We start from the raw sequence: 18,601 nt of genomic DNA, 5'->3' as shown, positions 1-18,601 counted from the left end.
GTGATAAAACTTGGTGTGTGGGTAGCTTAGGTGGAGATAACAGATGCAATGCATTTGGAGTTGCTGGGATCAAGATCATTGTTACTGATGGCTAACAAAATATTTTCCGCGCAATATCTTTACTTTGGGTGCACCTGTTATCAGTTTATATAGTCTTCGCCATCGGCTGAACATACAACCAGTTTCTACATTTCTGTCATCAACCGAACATGCTGCCAGTTTCAACTCTCTGACATCAACTAAACATTCTGTCAGTTTCAACTCTCCAGCATCAACTGAACATTCTATCAGTTTTAAGTCTCCGACATTAATTAAACATTCTATCAGTTTCAAGTCTCCCACATCAACTGAACATGTGGTCAGTTTCAGCTCTCCAGCACCAACTGAACATTCTATCAGTTTTAAGTCTCCGACATCAATTAAACATTCTATCAGGTTCAAGTCTCCCACATCAACTGAACATGTGGTCAGTTTCAACTCTTCGGCCTCAAATGAACATTCTGTCAGTTTCAAGACTCCGGTATCAACTGAACATTCTATAAGTTTCAAGTCTTCGGTATCAACTGAACATGCCATCAGATGTTCGTCTATGGCATCAAGTGAACATGCTACGAGTTTCAAGACTCCGGCATCAACTGAACATTATATCAGTTTCAAGTCTCAAGCATCAACTGAGCATTATATCAGTTTCAAGACACCGGTATCAACTGAACATTCTATCAGTTTCAAGTTTCCGACATCAACTAAACATGCTATCAGTTTCAAGTCTCCGGCATCAACTGAACATGCTATCAGATTTTCGTCTCCGGCATCAACTGAACATGCTATGAGTTTCAAGACTTCGGCATCAACTGAACATTCTATCAGTTTTAAGTCTCCAGCATCAACTGGACATTCTATCAGTTTCAAGTCTCCGGCATCAACTGAACATTCTGTCAGTTTCAACTGAACATGCGGTCAGTTTCAAGACTCCGGTATCAACTGAACATGCTATCAGTTTCAATTCTCTGGCATCAACTAAACATGCGGTCACTTTCAAGACTCAGGCATCAACTGAACATGCTATCAGTTTCAATTCGCCGGCATCAACTAAACATGCTATCAGTTTCAAGTCTCCGGCATCAACTAAACATGCCACCAGTTTCAAGATTCAAGGCTACCGTTGCTGAATACACTTCGTGCAACTGTGTCAAAGTGGCACGTCATGGAACACCACCTGCGTAGCAACAATTGTGCAAAACAAACAATTATAGTTCTCTTATACAATTAGTATTGTTATTGTACGAATAAAACATTCAAATACAAATTAACTAAACTGATTAAATCATTTACTTTAACCTTTCGATCACGATACCGCATAATCAAGCGGCATTATATATCTTCTGCATATGACGCTACAACTTTGCGCTGAAGTAAATTATTCTTCAAAATTAGTGAAAATAAACCGTATGTGGGTTCATCAACTTTTAATTTTACAAAAATGAAATATATATCATTCAAAAGATATACTCATTTAGAGTAATAAATCGCTTGCATCTAAGGTTTCATATCAATGGTTTTGTACAAAAAGTTGCTTTAAACAAACGCGTGTATGACATTTTTACACATTTCATATAGAAAATAGAAGCGAAAAATGGCGAAATGATGGCATCATCAATAGAGGCGTGGGTCAATCGAAATTAAAGATAAAATTTAATTCAAAAATAGCCTTTGATGAATCAGATGTTATGGATATAATTCTTGCACCTAAGGATTCTTCTTTTTAGTATTTTTGTTTAGTAAAATGTGTATATGCCCTTGTTATTTCTATATAGAAAATCTGACCGCTATCGATAATTGGCCGGAGAAATATTCTGCAGAATGATATAACATATACAATGGTAACAATAGCAATAATGTCGTTCAAAATGGCAAAGCAATATGTGCCTGTAAAAATGAACAAACTTCATTGTAACTTCTGTCTTTAAATTGTCAGGCACATTTTAGCAACATTTTGTGACATTTTTCAGTTATTGGATATTCTGTGAGAAATTTATTAAAGGAACAAAAAGACCTATTTCATAGAGCTAGAAATGTATGTTTTATCATCTTTTTAAGAAATTTTGTAATTATTCCCCTTTAATATGAAGGTGTTCAAAATGTGGACTATTGCTTTTGATTTCAATATATATTTTAAATTTAAACTTTCATTTGATAGATACTGGAATATTTCAATAATATGAACCAGCAGGCAAGTTTTAAAACAGTGTGTAGCTTCGGAATTCATGTATCTCCAATCTGTCCTGGTTGCGCTACAAAGGTAGATAAATCGAGAAAATAAGAATTTTACAAACTTGCATTTCTATTGAATTTCGGCTGAATACATACTTATTTGTAAACGTAAGCATTTGACAATTACAATACAGTAGTTCTTATATTCATATGATTTCTTAGACAAAGTATGTTTATTAAATTTATACACTTGCTAAAATAATCTACAAGGGACTCTGTGGCCGAGTGGTTAAGGTCGCTGACTTCAAATCACTTGCCCCTTATCGATGTGGGTTCGAGCCTCACTCGGGGCGTTGAATTCTTCATGTGAGGAAGCCATCCAGCTGGCTAACGGAAGGTCGGTGGTTCTACCCAGGTGCCCGCTCATGTCGAAAAAATGCATGGAGGGGCACCTGGGGTCTTCCTCCACCATCAAAGCTGGAAAGTCGCCATATGACCTACAAATGTGTCGGTGCGACGTTAAACTCAACAAAATAAAAATAAAATAATCTACCTTGGTATGACAACCAGGATTGGTAAAACTATTTTTTTTAAATACCTGCAGTGATATTGTAACATGTATTAAGCTGTCAGTAAACACACATAAGTATAAGTGAACATTTGTTAAACTTTCGACCAAATCCTTTACTTGATCAGAATATGATTAACCATCTTTAAAACTGGATAGGTGAAAATGGCGTTTCTGCGTACTTAATGTATAACATATAGTCACTGTCAAAATATTCTATGACGATGCTTTGTGTGAAACTGAATGTTGCACTTTTTACGACAGACAAAAAACTAAAAAAAATACTAATTTCCTTTAACATTTTGTTTAAAGTTTGTCATTAGTTGGATAAAAAGTCCTCAAAATATATACTGATCACTGAACCAGATACTCAGTAGTATTCACTTTGTGTTTGTTTGTTTGTTTCCTTTGCATCGCCTCTACCACACAATACAACAAAGTTCCTACAGTAACAAAAATCAGACACACGTAGATCTTGATGTATGTACATATATAACTGCTGTAGCCAAAAGCTATGATAAATCCCGCTGACTCACACAGTCTATGGCTGGCAAAAGCCGTCTCGGGCTTTTGTGTAAATAAGTAACCATACAAGGCTGAAAGGTAAAATTAGAACAACGTAGACAACAGAAAATAAACTCTAAATTGTAATAAGTGTTAAACAGAAAATTAGACACCACAAAAAGACAATACTTGCTGGTACCTCTTATGTTGGATAATACTCAACTGTTTAAGGTAGTTCTGCACGTTTGGATCGAAGTTTTTTCTACAATGTAGAATTTGATTAAACTCTGATTTTTCAAAACTTCAGAATATATCTAGAAAATTCAGCAAATAAAAAGGATAGGGTCGTGTGCTTGATTTTTTGCCGGACTGATTTGAAAAATTGGACCTCGCGCAATTTTTCATAATGGGAGTCTATGGGAAAATAGCAACTTCCATAACATTTTCGCGAATAGAAAATTCTCCATAATGTAGATTTTAATAAAACTTCTCACAGTCGTAAATAAACATATGACCTATAATATAGTGAAATAAAATGTATAGGTCCATGTGCTTATTTCTGAGATATTTGGCAATGATTAAAGTTAACCGCCTATTTGAAGCTAATTCATTATTTTGAATTATTTAACCTGTCAGATGTTTTAATATCATACTTTAACTTTAGAAAGATAGAGACTGTTACAATTTAATAACTTTATTCACAGGTTGCCTTTAATTCATAAACTGATTTTCATTTCCGTACGCCGAATCCAGGCTTTATTCTAGGTTTTCCGGATAAATGGCGTTACGCCATCACTTCCGGTTTATCAAACGTGCAGAACTACATTAAGCTTAAAAAATTGATGAAGAAAAGCTGCGTTTTTAAAATTGCTTTGTCAAAAAGAGATGAAGCTACAGTTTCTGAAGTTCTGTTTTACCATTTAAAAGCGTCTGTATGACGGCATCTCCTATACCCCAGAATATTGCAAACAAATAGAACAGAATGGGATAATCAAGATTCGGCTTCCACACCAACAAAGTTATCAGTGTCCTTCCATGTAGTATAAACGCTGGAAAAGATACAAAGAAACGTACTTTTTTAATATCATGTGGTAATTTTAAGTTCAGTGAAGTTTGATTCAATGTTTCTGAATAAAAGAGCTCCATCTGACACGTTGCTAGGGGGCGCGAAGGGTGTTGCACATTTAATTACTGGTCATATGAACAGACATTCGGACCGAGTCTGCTACTGTTTGCTTGCATCCTTCCTAAGCTTCCAAATGATCCTCATTTTTTGAGATTTTATTAGAGTATTTTACAAATTTTCAGGTAAATCTTTACAGTAACCAAAAATTATTAAATTTAACTATTTTGCAGAACAATTTAAAATAGTCTAAAATAAAAGAAGATAAATTGAAAATATTGTCCTTACGAAGACACGGGTACTAAACACTGCCTGCGCTACGGCCTGTGCCGATGAGGAATGAAGGCACTTCGCATCCGGTACCGCAGGTACTCCGCCGATGTTTACAAAACAAGCGAGATCGGTCAGTGATTTTTTTTTCATTTTTGTCATTTTGTTACTGCATGGAGCATTTTTTTTCCAAAATCGGGATATGTAGCGGGATGTAGATGTATCAAAAGTAACCAAATCTCCAATAACTCGCCCTCGTACGATCACGCCAAAATGATATTATATTGGTCAGATGCAGCGCTTCTGTTTCAAGAAAATGGAATGAAAATATTTTTAGTTTTTGTCCTTCACCTGCCTTTTTTTTAAATTTCGCAACAGCACAAAATTTCAAAATATTTTTGGAACAATCTTATTGATTTATTGAGGGTCAAGTAATTTGTGTACAGGCCAGTGTGAAGGATATATCACAATTGGTGCTGTTTGTGAATTTGAAGCAAAATGATAAAGGGGTGAAGAGGTTATACACAATAACATGGACAGACAAATAGCAGAGAAGTGCTCCCTTTGTCTCGTCCAGCGGACATAATTGGTGAGCTCGATTCATACCAAGCCGGGCTATCCCGATCACGTGAGTGGTACATCGAAATGCACCGTGATGTTTCGATCGGGCTGTTTGACATGTCCCGCAAATGTATCGAATTGATGTGCGTGCAACTAGCCCGACTGAAACGAGAACAAATTGGCGAAATTGGTGTACTGGGTGAAAACAGGGTACACAATCGAGCCCACTTAGTTATACACTTACTTTAACCTAGAAGAAGATAAAGAAAGTAGATATGTGTGAAAATGTGTTCGCTCATACTAATGATCGATTGTGTTCCCGCAAAATATAGATCTATAACCACCCAATTTGAGCCTGAAAAGAACGTGCAAAGAAGGCTTTTTTTTTAAGTTTAATGTCTTCAGAAAAATACAGGTTGGTTTAACTGATCAAAAAGAATCTGGTATTAAAAAGAGTTTTAGATTACCCATGAAGATAAACTGACTGCTAAACTAGTTGTTTGAGACTTCATCAAATGTATTGGAAAGATTCGTAAATATCATTTATTCCACACTAAATTAGTAACAGGGTCTTTAGAGGTTTTCAAAACAAAAACAAATCTACAAGCCCTCGTAAAAAATGAAACATCTTCCTAAATGGAAAAAGATAGACCGAACAGATTATTATCTTATTGTCTTCGCAAGTATTTTGTATTTTCAGCGCCGGTGTAGCTCTAATTTTCACTGTATCACATGCTCATGTAGGGGAGGTAACTATATTCTTTGGTAATGATTTTAGAACATAATCTGTTAAAATACGTCAATAAGGTTGTTTTGATTTTTCGCGCTGTTGCAAAATCTCAAAAAGTCGGGCGAAAGACAAAAACTAAAAATATCTTTAATCCATTTTCTTGAAATAGCAGCGCTGCATCTGACCAATATATAACATAATTTTGGCGTGATCGTTCAAGTGCAAATTATTACAGATTTCGTTAATTTTGTGCCAAATTTATGCCCCGATACTTTTAGAAGTACCTGCGGAACATTGAAGGGGCTGCGGCACGTTTCTAAAATTGGCATAACGTTCAAACTCAGAATTTTCTGGACACATTTTATGTTTTGGCAGATCACATGTCATTTATAGATATAATTTACGACGGCAGTGACGATACGGTTTGGGTCAGCAAAAAGAAATGAGTCTAAACAGTCGCTTATATGAAAAAAATCACATTTCATTCCCAACTTATTTGTCCTTGCTTTTCTAGGAAATTGATCATTTGCCACTAAATTTAGCATGGATATGTATATAAGATACATATACACCACGCTACATTCCCCGATGTTTGAAAAAATGCTCTTTGCAGTAACAAAATGACAAAAATGAAAAAAATCATTCACCGATCTCGATTGTTTTGTAAACATTGGCGAAGTACCTGCGGTACCGAAAGGGATGTGCCTTCATTCCTCATTGGCACAGGCGGTACCGCAGGCACTGTTCAGTACCCGTGGAAAATGCAACATTTCGTATGTATTTCTAAGAGACCGGGTCAACTATATCTGAACGCAATAAAAATAGCATACTTAAGATAAACCAGGGAAGGAATCCAGTGTATTTTACCAGCCTCCCTATGATCAACGAGCAAGCTGCATCAGCCACACCATATGCAATCATGACATACCCAACGTTCCATACTCCCATAGAACAACTGATGAATGACTAAAATTTGATAAGATAAACACAATCAGAAGACGGCATGCTGCTAGTTATTCCACGAAACGGTAAACACAGTAATACAGTATATATTTGAAAGTTACATAAACAGACACTAAACATTTACATACATGAGAAAATTAGCTGAATAAACAAACTGAGGTAAATATTCAGTTTTGCGTCATATCCCGTCAATATCTAAAAATTCTAATTAAGTCTAGGACAATTAATTATTTCATTAAAATGCTAAGAAAATATTTTAATATACATATATACTTTCATCAGTGTCCTTAAAAGTATACCAGTCAAAAGTAAACTGGACGAACGTTGTATTATTTCTGGTTCGTATTGTCAACAAGCTTGCAGTGATTGGTAAATTTAAGACCCTGCTGTTACTAATTACATCTGATAAGAAGTAGTGTTGCCTTTGTTTTGTTTTTGTTGGGTTTACGTCACACCAACACAACTATATGTCATATGGCCGCTTTCTATGTTTTTATGGCGGAGAAAGACCCCAGGTGCCCTTCTGGGCATTATTTCATAGAGTGGGCTCTTTGGTAGAACCACCGATCATTTATGATAAAGCCAGCTATATGGCTTTCTCACATGAAAGAATTTTACTCCTCAGGAGAGGTTCCAAAAGGACAGTGGTTCGAAGTCAACGATTTTAACCACTCGGCCACGAATGTCCCCACTTGCAGTTTTTGTGATAACCTGCTTACATTTTAGAGAACAAAATTATGATACCCATTACCTACCCGTTACAAGAAATGCTCGTGTACAAATATATTAAAATCAAACCTTAACAGCCGTGTGCGCATATACTCAATGTGTTCCATTGTGGGTCTAGCGAAACAGGACAGAAACCCTTTTCATATAAGCTGTATATAGAAACTATTACGACAATAAAACAAAAAACATATATATTCTCTAACAAACAGTGACACGCAGTAGACATTTCTCTCTGGTCATTAGGGAGTAAATTTTTAAACTAAGAACTTCTTGTTTTGGCTAATTGTGTAAAACCAGCCAGATTATATAAGTATTTCCTAAAAACAATTGGATGTTATAATATTTTAACATACCCTGGTATAGTCACCTGCAAAGAAAGCTGCTTCAAATCCGCTGTACATGGTCAGTGGTATTAAAAGCTTCTGATACTTGGAATTGTAAAAATGGCGAGCCATTGCCCCTAGAAGCTGTTTGGTGGTCATTTGACTACCGTCTGTCTCATGATCTATCTTATCTAGGAAAATGGCAATTGTTACAAAGCCTAAACATGCACAGCCAAGATATATACCACAAACAGTATAGATCTGAAAATGAAAAGAAATGTGCAGTGAAAATCATACCTACAGGATGGTTCGTCAATATTCAAAAAGGAAAAGTTTTGACATATCAAGTGTTACTTTTGTAGCAAGAACTTTTTTCTGACAAACTAGACTCTTCCAAAAGAATTTCTAGAGTATTTTCAAAAATTGTCTTTTTCAGAACACATCACAATGTCACAGGGTTCTACAATCAATCTAGGTTTAATTGTAGTACATAATTTTAACTGGGGACCATATACCGATTTTCATGGAATTGCACTATCGTGTGTCACTGAAGGTTACATGTACATCAACGTATGAACACATATGTTGTATTTAAAGGTGGTAAATCTAATTTCAACAACATTTTATGACATTTTTCAGTTTTCATATATTGTGTTAGAGATTTATTTAAGGGAAAAAAGACGCATTACATAGAGTGAGATCCCTGCTCGTAATATATATTTTATCACTTTTTATGAAATCTGGTAAAAACCTCCCTTTAATACAAAAGTAATTCAAGTGGAGTTTTTCTTTCGATTTCAATATAATTTCTAGTTTTACACTTGCATTTGATAAATATCGGGATAGTTCAACTACCAAAAACAAAAGACAAGCTTAAAATAGCATGTAGCTTTGGAATTAATGAATTTTTATTAAATCTATATATATGTTAAAATAACACTATCTTAATTGGGAAACCAGGATAGGAAAATCAAATTTTAAAAATGCTTCCAGTGAAAAATGTGTATTAAGACTTAAGTGAACACAAAACAGTGTTATTGATCAGTTGTTAAAGTTTTGAACAATTCCATTGGTTGACCAAATTCTGATTAACACCTTTAAATCGTCACCTGTCATCTTATAGTATAGCTGTGTTATACCAATACTATCAGAATAATATTTATGAAGTTCATGTGAGGGGAAAAGTAGGTTACTAGTTTGCGGTGTGTCTTTAAGGAGGTAGGTTACCTTGTTACCAGGGTAAATTCAAATTAATTGAACCGCAGCAATGTTTTGTATTTCGTGTAATTTAATGTTTTAACAGCTACAATCTCAATTTCGTATATCTCTGTCCCTTCAAGTACAATTTTTATCCAGGTTTGAAGTACATGACCCTCCAAAGGTATTTTATATTGAAAGAAAAAGGAAAATACGGATATTTAACACTTTTCAGTGTATTTTTTGTTTCATTGTTATCCGTAGAAGTCTGCATAATTGATAATTTTAATAGTATGCACGTTAGCTTTCTAATATCAGCTTAAAATATATATGTCGCGGGGATCGTGTTTCCATGGTAACGCATTTTCTCCAATTTTAAACAACTATGTATGAAAACGGATTTTTCGACGGCTTCAGTGCCATTCTATTAATGACCAACATCGATTATTTGGGTAAAATTATTAGCAAAATACCAAACACTTTTCATGGTATCCTATTTTTCTGAAGGTTTAAAGTAACCATGGCAACAGATATGTTTAAGATAGCTTATATCTTGCTTTTTTTGGTAATTCCTTATAAAAAATTTATAAATAAAATCATCTTTCTTGTTAATGTAGCTTTAAAACATTTTATTTCTAACGTAAGTAAAATCTGCATTTTTTAAACAAATATCACACCTTAAAATACTTACAGCAGTACCCCTTGTCTGACATTTTTTATGGAAAAATCGTTCTGCATGCTGTTATTATTCTCATGGATATTGTTGAAATGCAAATAAAATGCCGAAGCTGTGTTCCTTAAATAGACCAGTGTCAACGCTTTTGAATTCTACAATTAGACATATAGGTCACGGGCTTCGTTTCCATGGTAACATCAATTTAATTCAAGAAACCACAATTGTCTACTGAAATTTGAACAATTCTAGAGCTTAGTTTTAGTATATAAGTAACAAATTTTCAGCGGAACTGAAGGTATTACAACTCAAACTGCCCCATTTCTTTTTGAAAATGGCCGTAACCAGTAACCTTTCACCCAGCTATTTTCCCAATAACATTAGTTACCATCATCCATTTTCATTCATTCCGGATAACATTTCAATATAACTTCATAAATGATGCAAACTATTGATAACTATTCAGAGCGAAAGACTCATAAAAAATATTTCGGCAAATAATAGCTGTTTAAATATAGCTCAAATAAAGAAAATGCACAGAATTACGTACTTTCAAAATAAAAGCTATTAGTTTTGCGCGGTAACTGACACGTAACGTCATGACGCCAATGACGTCATTTTAAGGCAACATTGTTTTGAATTGTTTCTGCGGCAATTTATTCATTATTTCTGCATTATTAAACCATTAACCATCAGATCGGAGGCAGGTTCATGATTTCTTTTAAGAAGAATGGATATACAAACACATTTAGTTTGTCGTAAACGTCGTCGTAAATCGTCGCGCTAGCTTCCGGTTGGACATGCGCACATACAAATATTAAGGTAACCTACCGCCTTAAGTAAATAATCAAATCGTCTTACAAATCAAAAAACTATTATCATTAAAACAAATGAAAAATGTAATGTTAAAACCTTTGTCATATCGGGTCTGTCTAGATTAGTGTTGTTTTGATAGTCAGACGGACAGTGCGCGGCACCACATTTCTCAAGCACATCGTCAGAAATATTCAAGTTCTCTGGAATCTTTTGACTGAATACTGTTGATGAAATTAAGTTTCCCCATACGTGACCTGTGGTAAAAATCAAAATAAATCATGATCCTTACTATTCAAAATCCATTAATGCTTTTCATAAGCTAACTTCTTGTAGATTTAAATAATATTAAAAGAAACACAATCACTGAACAAAAGACATTCCAACAGAAAATTTATTCACTTCCATATAATTATGTAGCCATTTGAATTAAATCCTCAAATCTCAGTCCATGTGTTTTTCTATTTTACCTCGCCTTGCCTGAATCCACGACTGTTTCTTGAAACAAGGCGGCCGTGATGGCTCTATACCGCTCACATGACTCAAATGTTACTTAGGGTCCAACTAGTGGTTTTAATATATAATATATGAAAGGTGACGTTAATAATTCTACGCATTCAAAGATGAAACAGTATGCAACATAAGATCATATTTTCATTATCAATGTAGGGTGCAAATATAAAACAGTATGGTTGAAAATGAAGAACAAAGATTTTACAGCTGGTTAATTGAATAACAGGGAAGTTAGTAACAAGCAAACCTGTATATAGTGTATTTAAGGTAGTTATCAGTAACTTTATAAACACCACGAATTGATTTTGTTTGTGAGCGACCTGCTTAGTAAACCAAAATGCTTATGAATATACAGTAGGCTTTCTTGTGTGTTTAAATTCTATTAGCCAGCATCTTTGACCCAAAGGACATGATTTGAACGAATTTTGAAGAGAATTACTAGACGATGCTACTCATCAAATATCTAGGCTCAGGCCATTGCGGAGTATTCTCCTATTTAGTTTTATTTTAGTCAATGTGAAATAGGTTAACTTAGGACAGGGGCAATTTTTACCTCAGGGGCATGATTTTATCAAAGTAGGTAGAGGACCTCTAAACAATGTTACATGCCAATTATCTAAGCTCTGTGCTCTTAGATTTAGATTAAATTTTCCTGATAAAAGTCTATGTAAAACGTAACTCCCACGGGCAGAGCAAATTTTAACTCCAGGGACATAATTTGAATGACCTTAGTAGAGGACCACTGGACGATGTTACATTCCAAATATCGAAGCTCCGGGTGTTGCAGATTTGAGACAAGAAGATGATATATAAAGTTACCCCGCAGAGTGGCCAGTTTCTACCTCAGATGCATGATTTGAAAAAAATTGGTATCGGACCACTACACATGCCACATGCCAAATATATACGCTCCAGGACTTGAGGTTTAAGACAAGAGTTTTAACGTGTTTCCTATGTAAATATGTGTAAAACAAGTGAACCTAAGGGCGGAGGCAATTTTGACCCCATGGTCATGACTTGGACAAATTTGGTAGAAGACCACTATACAATCCTGTACGAAAATAGGACCTGTTTTACAGCTGTAGAACGTCTGTGAAATACCTGTATTTTGAAATTACAGCTGTAAAGACATGTAAATGGATAATTACCAGAAATACAGTCGAAATTTACAGGTGTAAAATATTTGCAGGTCTCAAAAATACAGCTGTAAAAAAATTTGTTGAAAGTTACAGCTGTAAAATGATCATGGCTCAATATTACAGCTGTAATTTTTTTGGAGGGAAACAAGAGTACTGTCAGACATCTTCAATGCATTTTGGCGGGTCACTGAAATTCACAGACACCACATCATCTAAACTATTGGAATTTTAGCAATTATGGAGTAAGTGCAAATGTTTAATTATCTAATACGGTTGTACAAGGACATGTGTAAGCACATGCATTAACAGTTTACTCTGTATTTGAAACAATTAAGTTTAAAGGAAATAATTACAAAATTGTCATATGTTTTCATGACATAGAAAGTTTTATAAACAAGAAATGATTCATAGTTTCTACTTTGTATCCTACTCTTAAACTTTGCAATTGCTATACTAGAAACATATTCCATATTGTTCTTTACTTACTAGATCATCTATTTTGCCATTTATGTAGTAATTGCTACCCTTTCTAGAGAATTAAAATTCATCCTAAAACTTTTTGTACTTCTGCTTTCCTCCCTTAAAATAATGTTTTCTTTTTCAGCACATGTTATATTTCTACAGCTGTAACTTTTAGGCATATTTACAGCTGTAACTTTTTTCATTTTTACAGCTGTAAGTTTTTTTACAGCTGTATCTCATTTGAAATTTTTTATCTGTTTAACAGTCGTTTTACAGCTGTAAATTGAAATCTACAGCTGTAAACTCACTGCCGTTTTATAAAATCTACCGGTGTAAAATTGAAATAATCATAATTGAACAAACAGTGCTACCTGTCAAATATCTAAACTCAATGCGTTGAGGTTTTAACAAGAAGATTTTTACACTTTCTTCTCGAAGGTATATGTAAAGCAAGTGAACCCCACAGCGATAAAATGTCATCAATTACCATGTACAGTTAAAAATGAAAATATTTCGTTTCTTACTCGTTTGAAATATCATATAGAAAACTCCAAAGAAAACACTAATGGTTCCTGCTCTAGATGAATTGGTAATTTTAGCATACCAGGCACCAATACTAGTGAGGTATGTACACTTAGCAGCCCACAGTGTTGCAGCTCCGGTACCTTAAAACAGAACAGTTATAGTTAAGTCCTGTCCATGCAGTAGAGTATGTAATTATGACGGTATCTGATTTGTTCGAAAATATAAGAGATACCAGAGTATTTACAATACTCTGACTGTTTTGTATGAAACTAGAGGACTACTTGTTCATTATTGACAACATGGTCTAAAGCTTATACCTTCCAATGAAATACTCGCCACAACTAACCACTTGTTAGTTAGATCACAGCTCTTGTGTCTGTTTATCATAATATTTTTGGAAACGAGATAACTGTAGTGTATATGTATACAATCCATCTCCACCAAATGTGTCTGTTACAATTCTATGGCACAGTTAAATCAATGTTTACAAATGTAATTTTTTTATTTTGCTAGTGATTTTGTTACATTTGTATACTGCAATAAAAGAAACTGTTTAACATTCCGCTGAAGCTTATACAACCGTCAATGCATCATTAATTATCTTCGACCAATTTGTGTTCGCACTTTAAGAAATGTTTAATATGTACATTTACGCAAATCTGAATTATTTGAATAATGCTTCGAACCTCAATGAGAAATTCTCGTACAGTTTCCTTGCTAAAATGGTGTCTTTGATTTCAATTATAACTAACACATTTTTGGAAACGCTTTCTTTATGTTTGACTCGTATATCTTTCAAACTTACCTATGGTATCATTGTTCCCCATACTGCATACATATTAACTGCAATAAACACAACGTAACAGAACATGCTGGCCGCCAATGTCCACTTACATCCTACAATATTGATCACCAAGTGGGGTAAGAAGAGTCCCGCCACAACTCCAAACACGTAAATCACGGACAAGCTTACAGTGCCAAGACCTTCTTCTTTATTCAAACTGCTTTGAAGGTTTTGTAGAGACTTGAAAGCCGTAAAGAGAAGTAAGAAAGCGATACTGATAACCAGTAAATTTTTCATAATCATTTTCTCTGACATGCGAGGTTCTTCGGTGATTCCACGCCGTGGATTTCTTTTGCACCCTCATCGCGTAAATCTGTGCTTTTCTTCTCTAGCAAATCGAGTGCATCATCCTTGTTGCACTCAGACGCTCCCATTGTTGTTCACTCAGCACTTGAACATAAAAACGTTAAAACAGTTGCTTTTTTCTTCACCTATTAAAATGTTTACTTTGTTGTTAAGTTACTGATTACTTCAATTGCAAAATAAGACAGTTTAACAGAACACTTGATATGTTGTTTTGAAGGACGTCCGCTTACTGTCTTAAAACGTTTCTTAAACATATCAATACTTAAACTCATTAATATGATCCAGCATTTTACGACTTCTAAACTACAACATCGACCTTTATAAACAAACGTACTGATGTATAATATCGAAGTAGTTTACTTAGTTTGTAAATACCTAACTGATAAATAAAATGTTATTTGAATTGAGCCAGTTGGACAGGGCATTACTCAAATGTTAAACATATTCTGAACAAATAACAATAGGCAATTTCTAACAATGGCTGCAAGGAGTATGTTCATTTGCTTTGGATGCAGTAAAACAGAGTAACACAATGTGAGTGAAAGCTGTCATTTTTAATTTCTAAAAATGACGTACATTAATAATAGACAAAAAAGAAACTGTTATTCAAATTTTCGCTGTTAAGTGATGTCTACCTAATACAAAATAATTGAAAGCAAAGGTGGGTCAATAAAACCGCCTTAAAATGAAAATCATTAATATCAGACAAATAAAAACCGCCTTACTAACTACTGAACAAGCATTTTAGTAGGCGAATTGGAACAATAGATAAAGGTGTTGGTGGGGAAGTGGATTTGCACCAGTTTAAACCGTATTAAATTATTATTAATAAGGGGACGCATACTTTGAAATTAGAAAAAAGTGGGTGGGGTATGATAAAAGTTACATGCAAAAAAGTACAAGGTTTTGGTACATGAAATGGATACTGTTTCAACTGTTATAAGTACACAAAGGATTGCTCACTAAAATAATCAAAGCCTTGAGATGTCTGGTGGTTACGGGGTTTTGCTAGAGTCAGTGATGTAACCATGGTCTGGAATACCTAATCATTGACAGATCTTATAAAATCTAAATGGCCAGTGTGAATGGATAGAGGATGAATAAGAACTGCTTGATCATTGATAATTCATCCGCATTGTTCATGAATGGGACTACTTTCTGTAGGACATGAACAAATTCCTTTGGATGTGATTTGGAATCAAATAAAGATGCTACATGTTTGTCAGAAATACACTTAAATTTGGTAGCGGGATAAACCCGCAATCAAAAATGAGAAAAACTGAAACAAGAAAGTTATTGTTGAATTACATAAGACTTATTGTGTACATTCAAAGTCAACAATTAATACTTTTTGTGCGAAAATAATAGTGCTTCACCTTGTCCAAACACTTATCAATCTCCTACAGATTCTAATTTAAAGAAAAAAAAGTGAAATAAGTTCACCGTCTTGCTTTTCATTTTGCATATGTAAGCTAAAACACATTATTTAGTTTGTTTACAAAGTAGTGCATAAGAAAAGATACGGTGGTCAAGGAATGCCACATTCCAAAACTAAAAGAGTATATTCCCCTTAATACATTAGACATTTATCGTTACAGAAGTCGAGTGGCTTACAACAAGGGCCTAGAAATGTTGCCATTATTAATTTTCAACTTGGTATTCATGAACTACAATGCACTTAAATATCAAAACACATTCAACAAACTTTTGAAAATGTATTGTCTTAAAAATTCTTAAGATAAGGTATGAAATTTGGTTGAGAGGTCCAATCAATATGTATATGTGCAAAAGTAACATTCTAATCTTGTTAACAAAACTTACTAATACACAGCAGGAATGTCAATGATCAAAAGTGGACGAATATACAGTTATCCTCACTTTAATGTCATTTATAATTTGTCCTTGAATTCCACCATACTTTTCATAACTCTGTTTGCACGAGTTGCACGAGAATGCTGTCATTCACGTAAAAAAACGGGGTCAGATAAGTTGTAAATGCAATATCATCTAAACGTAATTAATGGATTATGCAGTTCAAGATAAACTTTATCTCATAATGTAATGAACAAGTATAATGTTGTAACAACAACTATACTTACACTGATGTAAGTAGCAGTCGGTTTATAAGTGACTTTATTGATTCATTTTGTGTTTTGTTATTGTTGTCAAAAAGTATAACGGAAGTGCCTCACAACTGAAGCGGAAACCAGTTTGATGCGCAAAGTAGTTCACAGTAAGTAATATTTTTTGATAAATGTCCACAGAGATTAATAATTTTCTAATATTAAAGACGAATATCTGAATAGGATTCATTATTTGATACAAAATTATAATCATCGACATGTTTTTTTAAAAATCATACACGTGCTGACACCTAAATTGTCTCCCGTTGTTTATTACAGTTACCTTTCGTCCGGCGCAGTAATACTTTTTGCAGTGAATCGCCAAGAAGTCGTTGGAAAATTAAAAACCATGTAAATAAACTAAAATTAACCACCTTTTCAAGATGAATTTCAAGTGATCGACATTATGCATTTAACCCGCCTGACCTGTGTAGCATCTTAGATACCTGTTCTAAGGTATTCATTGTGTAGAATGTCATGTTATGCCCTTGCAATGCTAATCCCACTCTGACTTTTTTGTTTACATTTTTTATCAATGAGAAATATGGCCCCCATCCCGAGCTGAAATGACGTGGCGTTAAATTTTTACATGTTTAAGCAAACCTGGTGTGTTAGAAAGAAAATTTCATCCCTTCAACATTATTTGTAACACTGGTATTGTAAAACACCTGTTTTTTCCTTATACAAAAGCTTAATATTTTGTGTTGAATGTACTTTCACAAAGACCTCTGTTTTCCTATTACATTCATAGTACCACATCCTTATCCACAAAGTACTGAATGTTACAGGTGTCCATCAGTATTATATCAGTTTAGGAATATGTTTTTTATATTCCCACCATCGATTTCTTGAATATGCACCCATTCCTCATTACTTTATGAACTGTGAATGTAGCAATATGCGTCCCCTTAATATTTCAGTTCTACGCTCTGTCCGTATACTCAGATCCAAAATGGTTACAGACACAATTACGCTGTTACTGCCATATCACGCTCCGTAATTAGGTCACTTATCAAAAGAAACATGCACTGATCACCGTGATAAATAGCACCCGACTAAGAGGGATGTTCAGTAAGTACGAAACATCTCAGCAAACAAAAGACGTCTTTATTTGTTTGTTTTATGGCCACGACGTCTGTGACCAGATAAAGATGTCTTTATTTTGGTTGTTTGATTCAATTTGACGGTATAATCGACATTATGACTTTCGAGTTTTTATAGGGAGCTGTTCAAGAGAGTGATAATGGAGCGCCTAGCACTGTAGTGTATAGGAAAAAAAGAAAAGATAGAAAGCTGCAACTTCAGTGAGAAAAGAAAACAATCATGTACGGAGCACACTTCTGCGCAGTTCAGCGCCTTGAAAACTCACCAGTTTTAAAAAGCTGCTACGTGTACCAGTGTTTAAATGAGTTAAAATACAGGCAGTAATTTGTCTTAATAGGATTTAATCAGTGACTGAAACAAGTAAAATAGTTCTATAGATGAATAGATTTATAAAGGCTGAAATTATTATTTGACATGTTGTAGTGATGAAATATTTGGATATATTTTCAGGAAACTAGCAAACAAACTTTAAACAAGAGCTCGTCGAACACGAAATGCCCCCGTTGATGCATTCAGTAATTCACAAGGAACAGAAATTATATGCTCACTGTAAACAAAGTTCTACAATTCTGGTTTAATCTGACCTTGACCTTTAACCTATTAACCTAACAAGAGATTACAGAGAGATCTTGGCGCCATCCACTGAGCCATTTTTGAATGTTCCAAATTTCAAGACTAGCTCAAGGTCAAATTTCATTTCGGTAAAAAACAAAGTGTATGTGGTCCAAATTTGAAAGCTGTGGCTTGAGAAATGTGAAAGTAGGTCACTAGATCAATTTCAATGTCAAAGTTCATTTCGGTAGACAGAACTATGCATGTGCTTTAAATCTGGAGGCTATAGCTTGAGAAATGTGAAAGTAGGTAAAAAGTAAAAATCAATGTCAAATTTCAATTCAGAACACAAAAATAAATACGCATGC

General features: G+C 34.4%; 2 protein-coding genes across 3 annotated transcripts; one reads left to right on the top strand and one right to left on the bottom strand.

The window, feature by feature from the left end:
• Nucleotides 1-589: 589 nt before the first annotated feature.
• LOC128549777 (neurofilament heavy polypeptide-like) lies at nt 590-949 on the top strand. Its single transcript, XM_053527340.1, has one exon. It carries the CDS (start codon nt 590-592, stop codon nt 947-949), a length of 360 nt encoding a protein of 119 aa, XP_053383315.1.
• Nucleotides 950-1,451: 502 nt separating this feature from the next.
• Nucleotides 1,452-14,273, bottom strand: LOC123564642 (protein unc-93 homolog A-like). 2 transcript variants are annotated; one of them, XM_053537307.1, is made up of 7 exons: nt 14,110-14,273; nt 13,304-13,444; nt 10,765-10,922; nt 8,013-8,243; nt 6,798-6,933; nt 4,201-4,332; nt 1,452-3,375 (listed from the first exon to the last, which is right to left on the bottom strand). In XM_053537307.1, exons 1-7 carry the CDS (start codon nt 14,129-14,131, stop codon nt 3,134-3,136), a joined length of 1,062 nt encoding a protein of 353 aa, XP_053393282.1. In that variant the 5' UTR covers nt 14,132-14,273; the 3' UTR covers nt 1,452-3,133. The 2 variants fall into 2 exon arrangements, with proteins under 2 accessions (XP_053393282.1, XP_053393283.1); XM_053537308.1 differs by lacking the exon at nt 4,201-4,332.
• Nucleotides 14,274-18,601: the final 4,328 nt, after the last annotated feature.

This window comes from Mercenaria mercenaria, chromosome 2 (genome assembly GCF_021730395.1).
Source record: "Mercenaria mercenaria strain notata chromosome 2, MADL_Memer_1, whole genome shotgun sequence".
NCBI classification, from domain to species: domain Eukaryota; kingdom Metazoa; phylum Mollusca; class Bivalvia; order Venerida; family Veneridae; genus Mercenaria; species Mercenaria mercenaria.
This window is presented reverse-complemented; position numbering and strand designations above follow the sequence as displayed.

Bases quoted from the DNA above. Each gene is read 5' to 3' on its own strand.
- LOC128549777 (XM_053527340.1), top strand. From the start codon at position 590: ATGGCATCAAGTGAACATGCTACGAGTTTCAAGACTCCGGCATCAACT.
- LOC123564642 (XM_053537307.1), bottom strand. From the start codon at position 14,131: ATGGGGAACAATGATACCATAG. The intron at 10,923-13,303 runs GTAAGAAACGAA...TTTTTACCACAG, and splicing joins CTATATGATATTTCAAACGA to GTCACGTATGGGGAAACTTA. The intron at 4,333-6,797 runs GTATGCTATTTT...TATCTTTTCCAG, and splicing joins CCTTCCCTGGTTTATCTTAA to CGTTTATACTACATGGAAGG.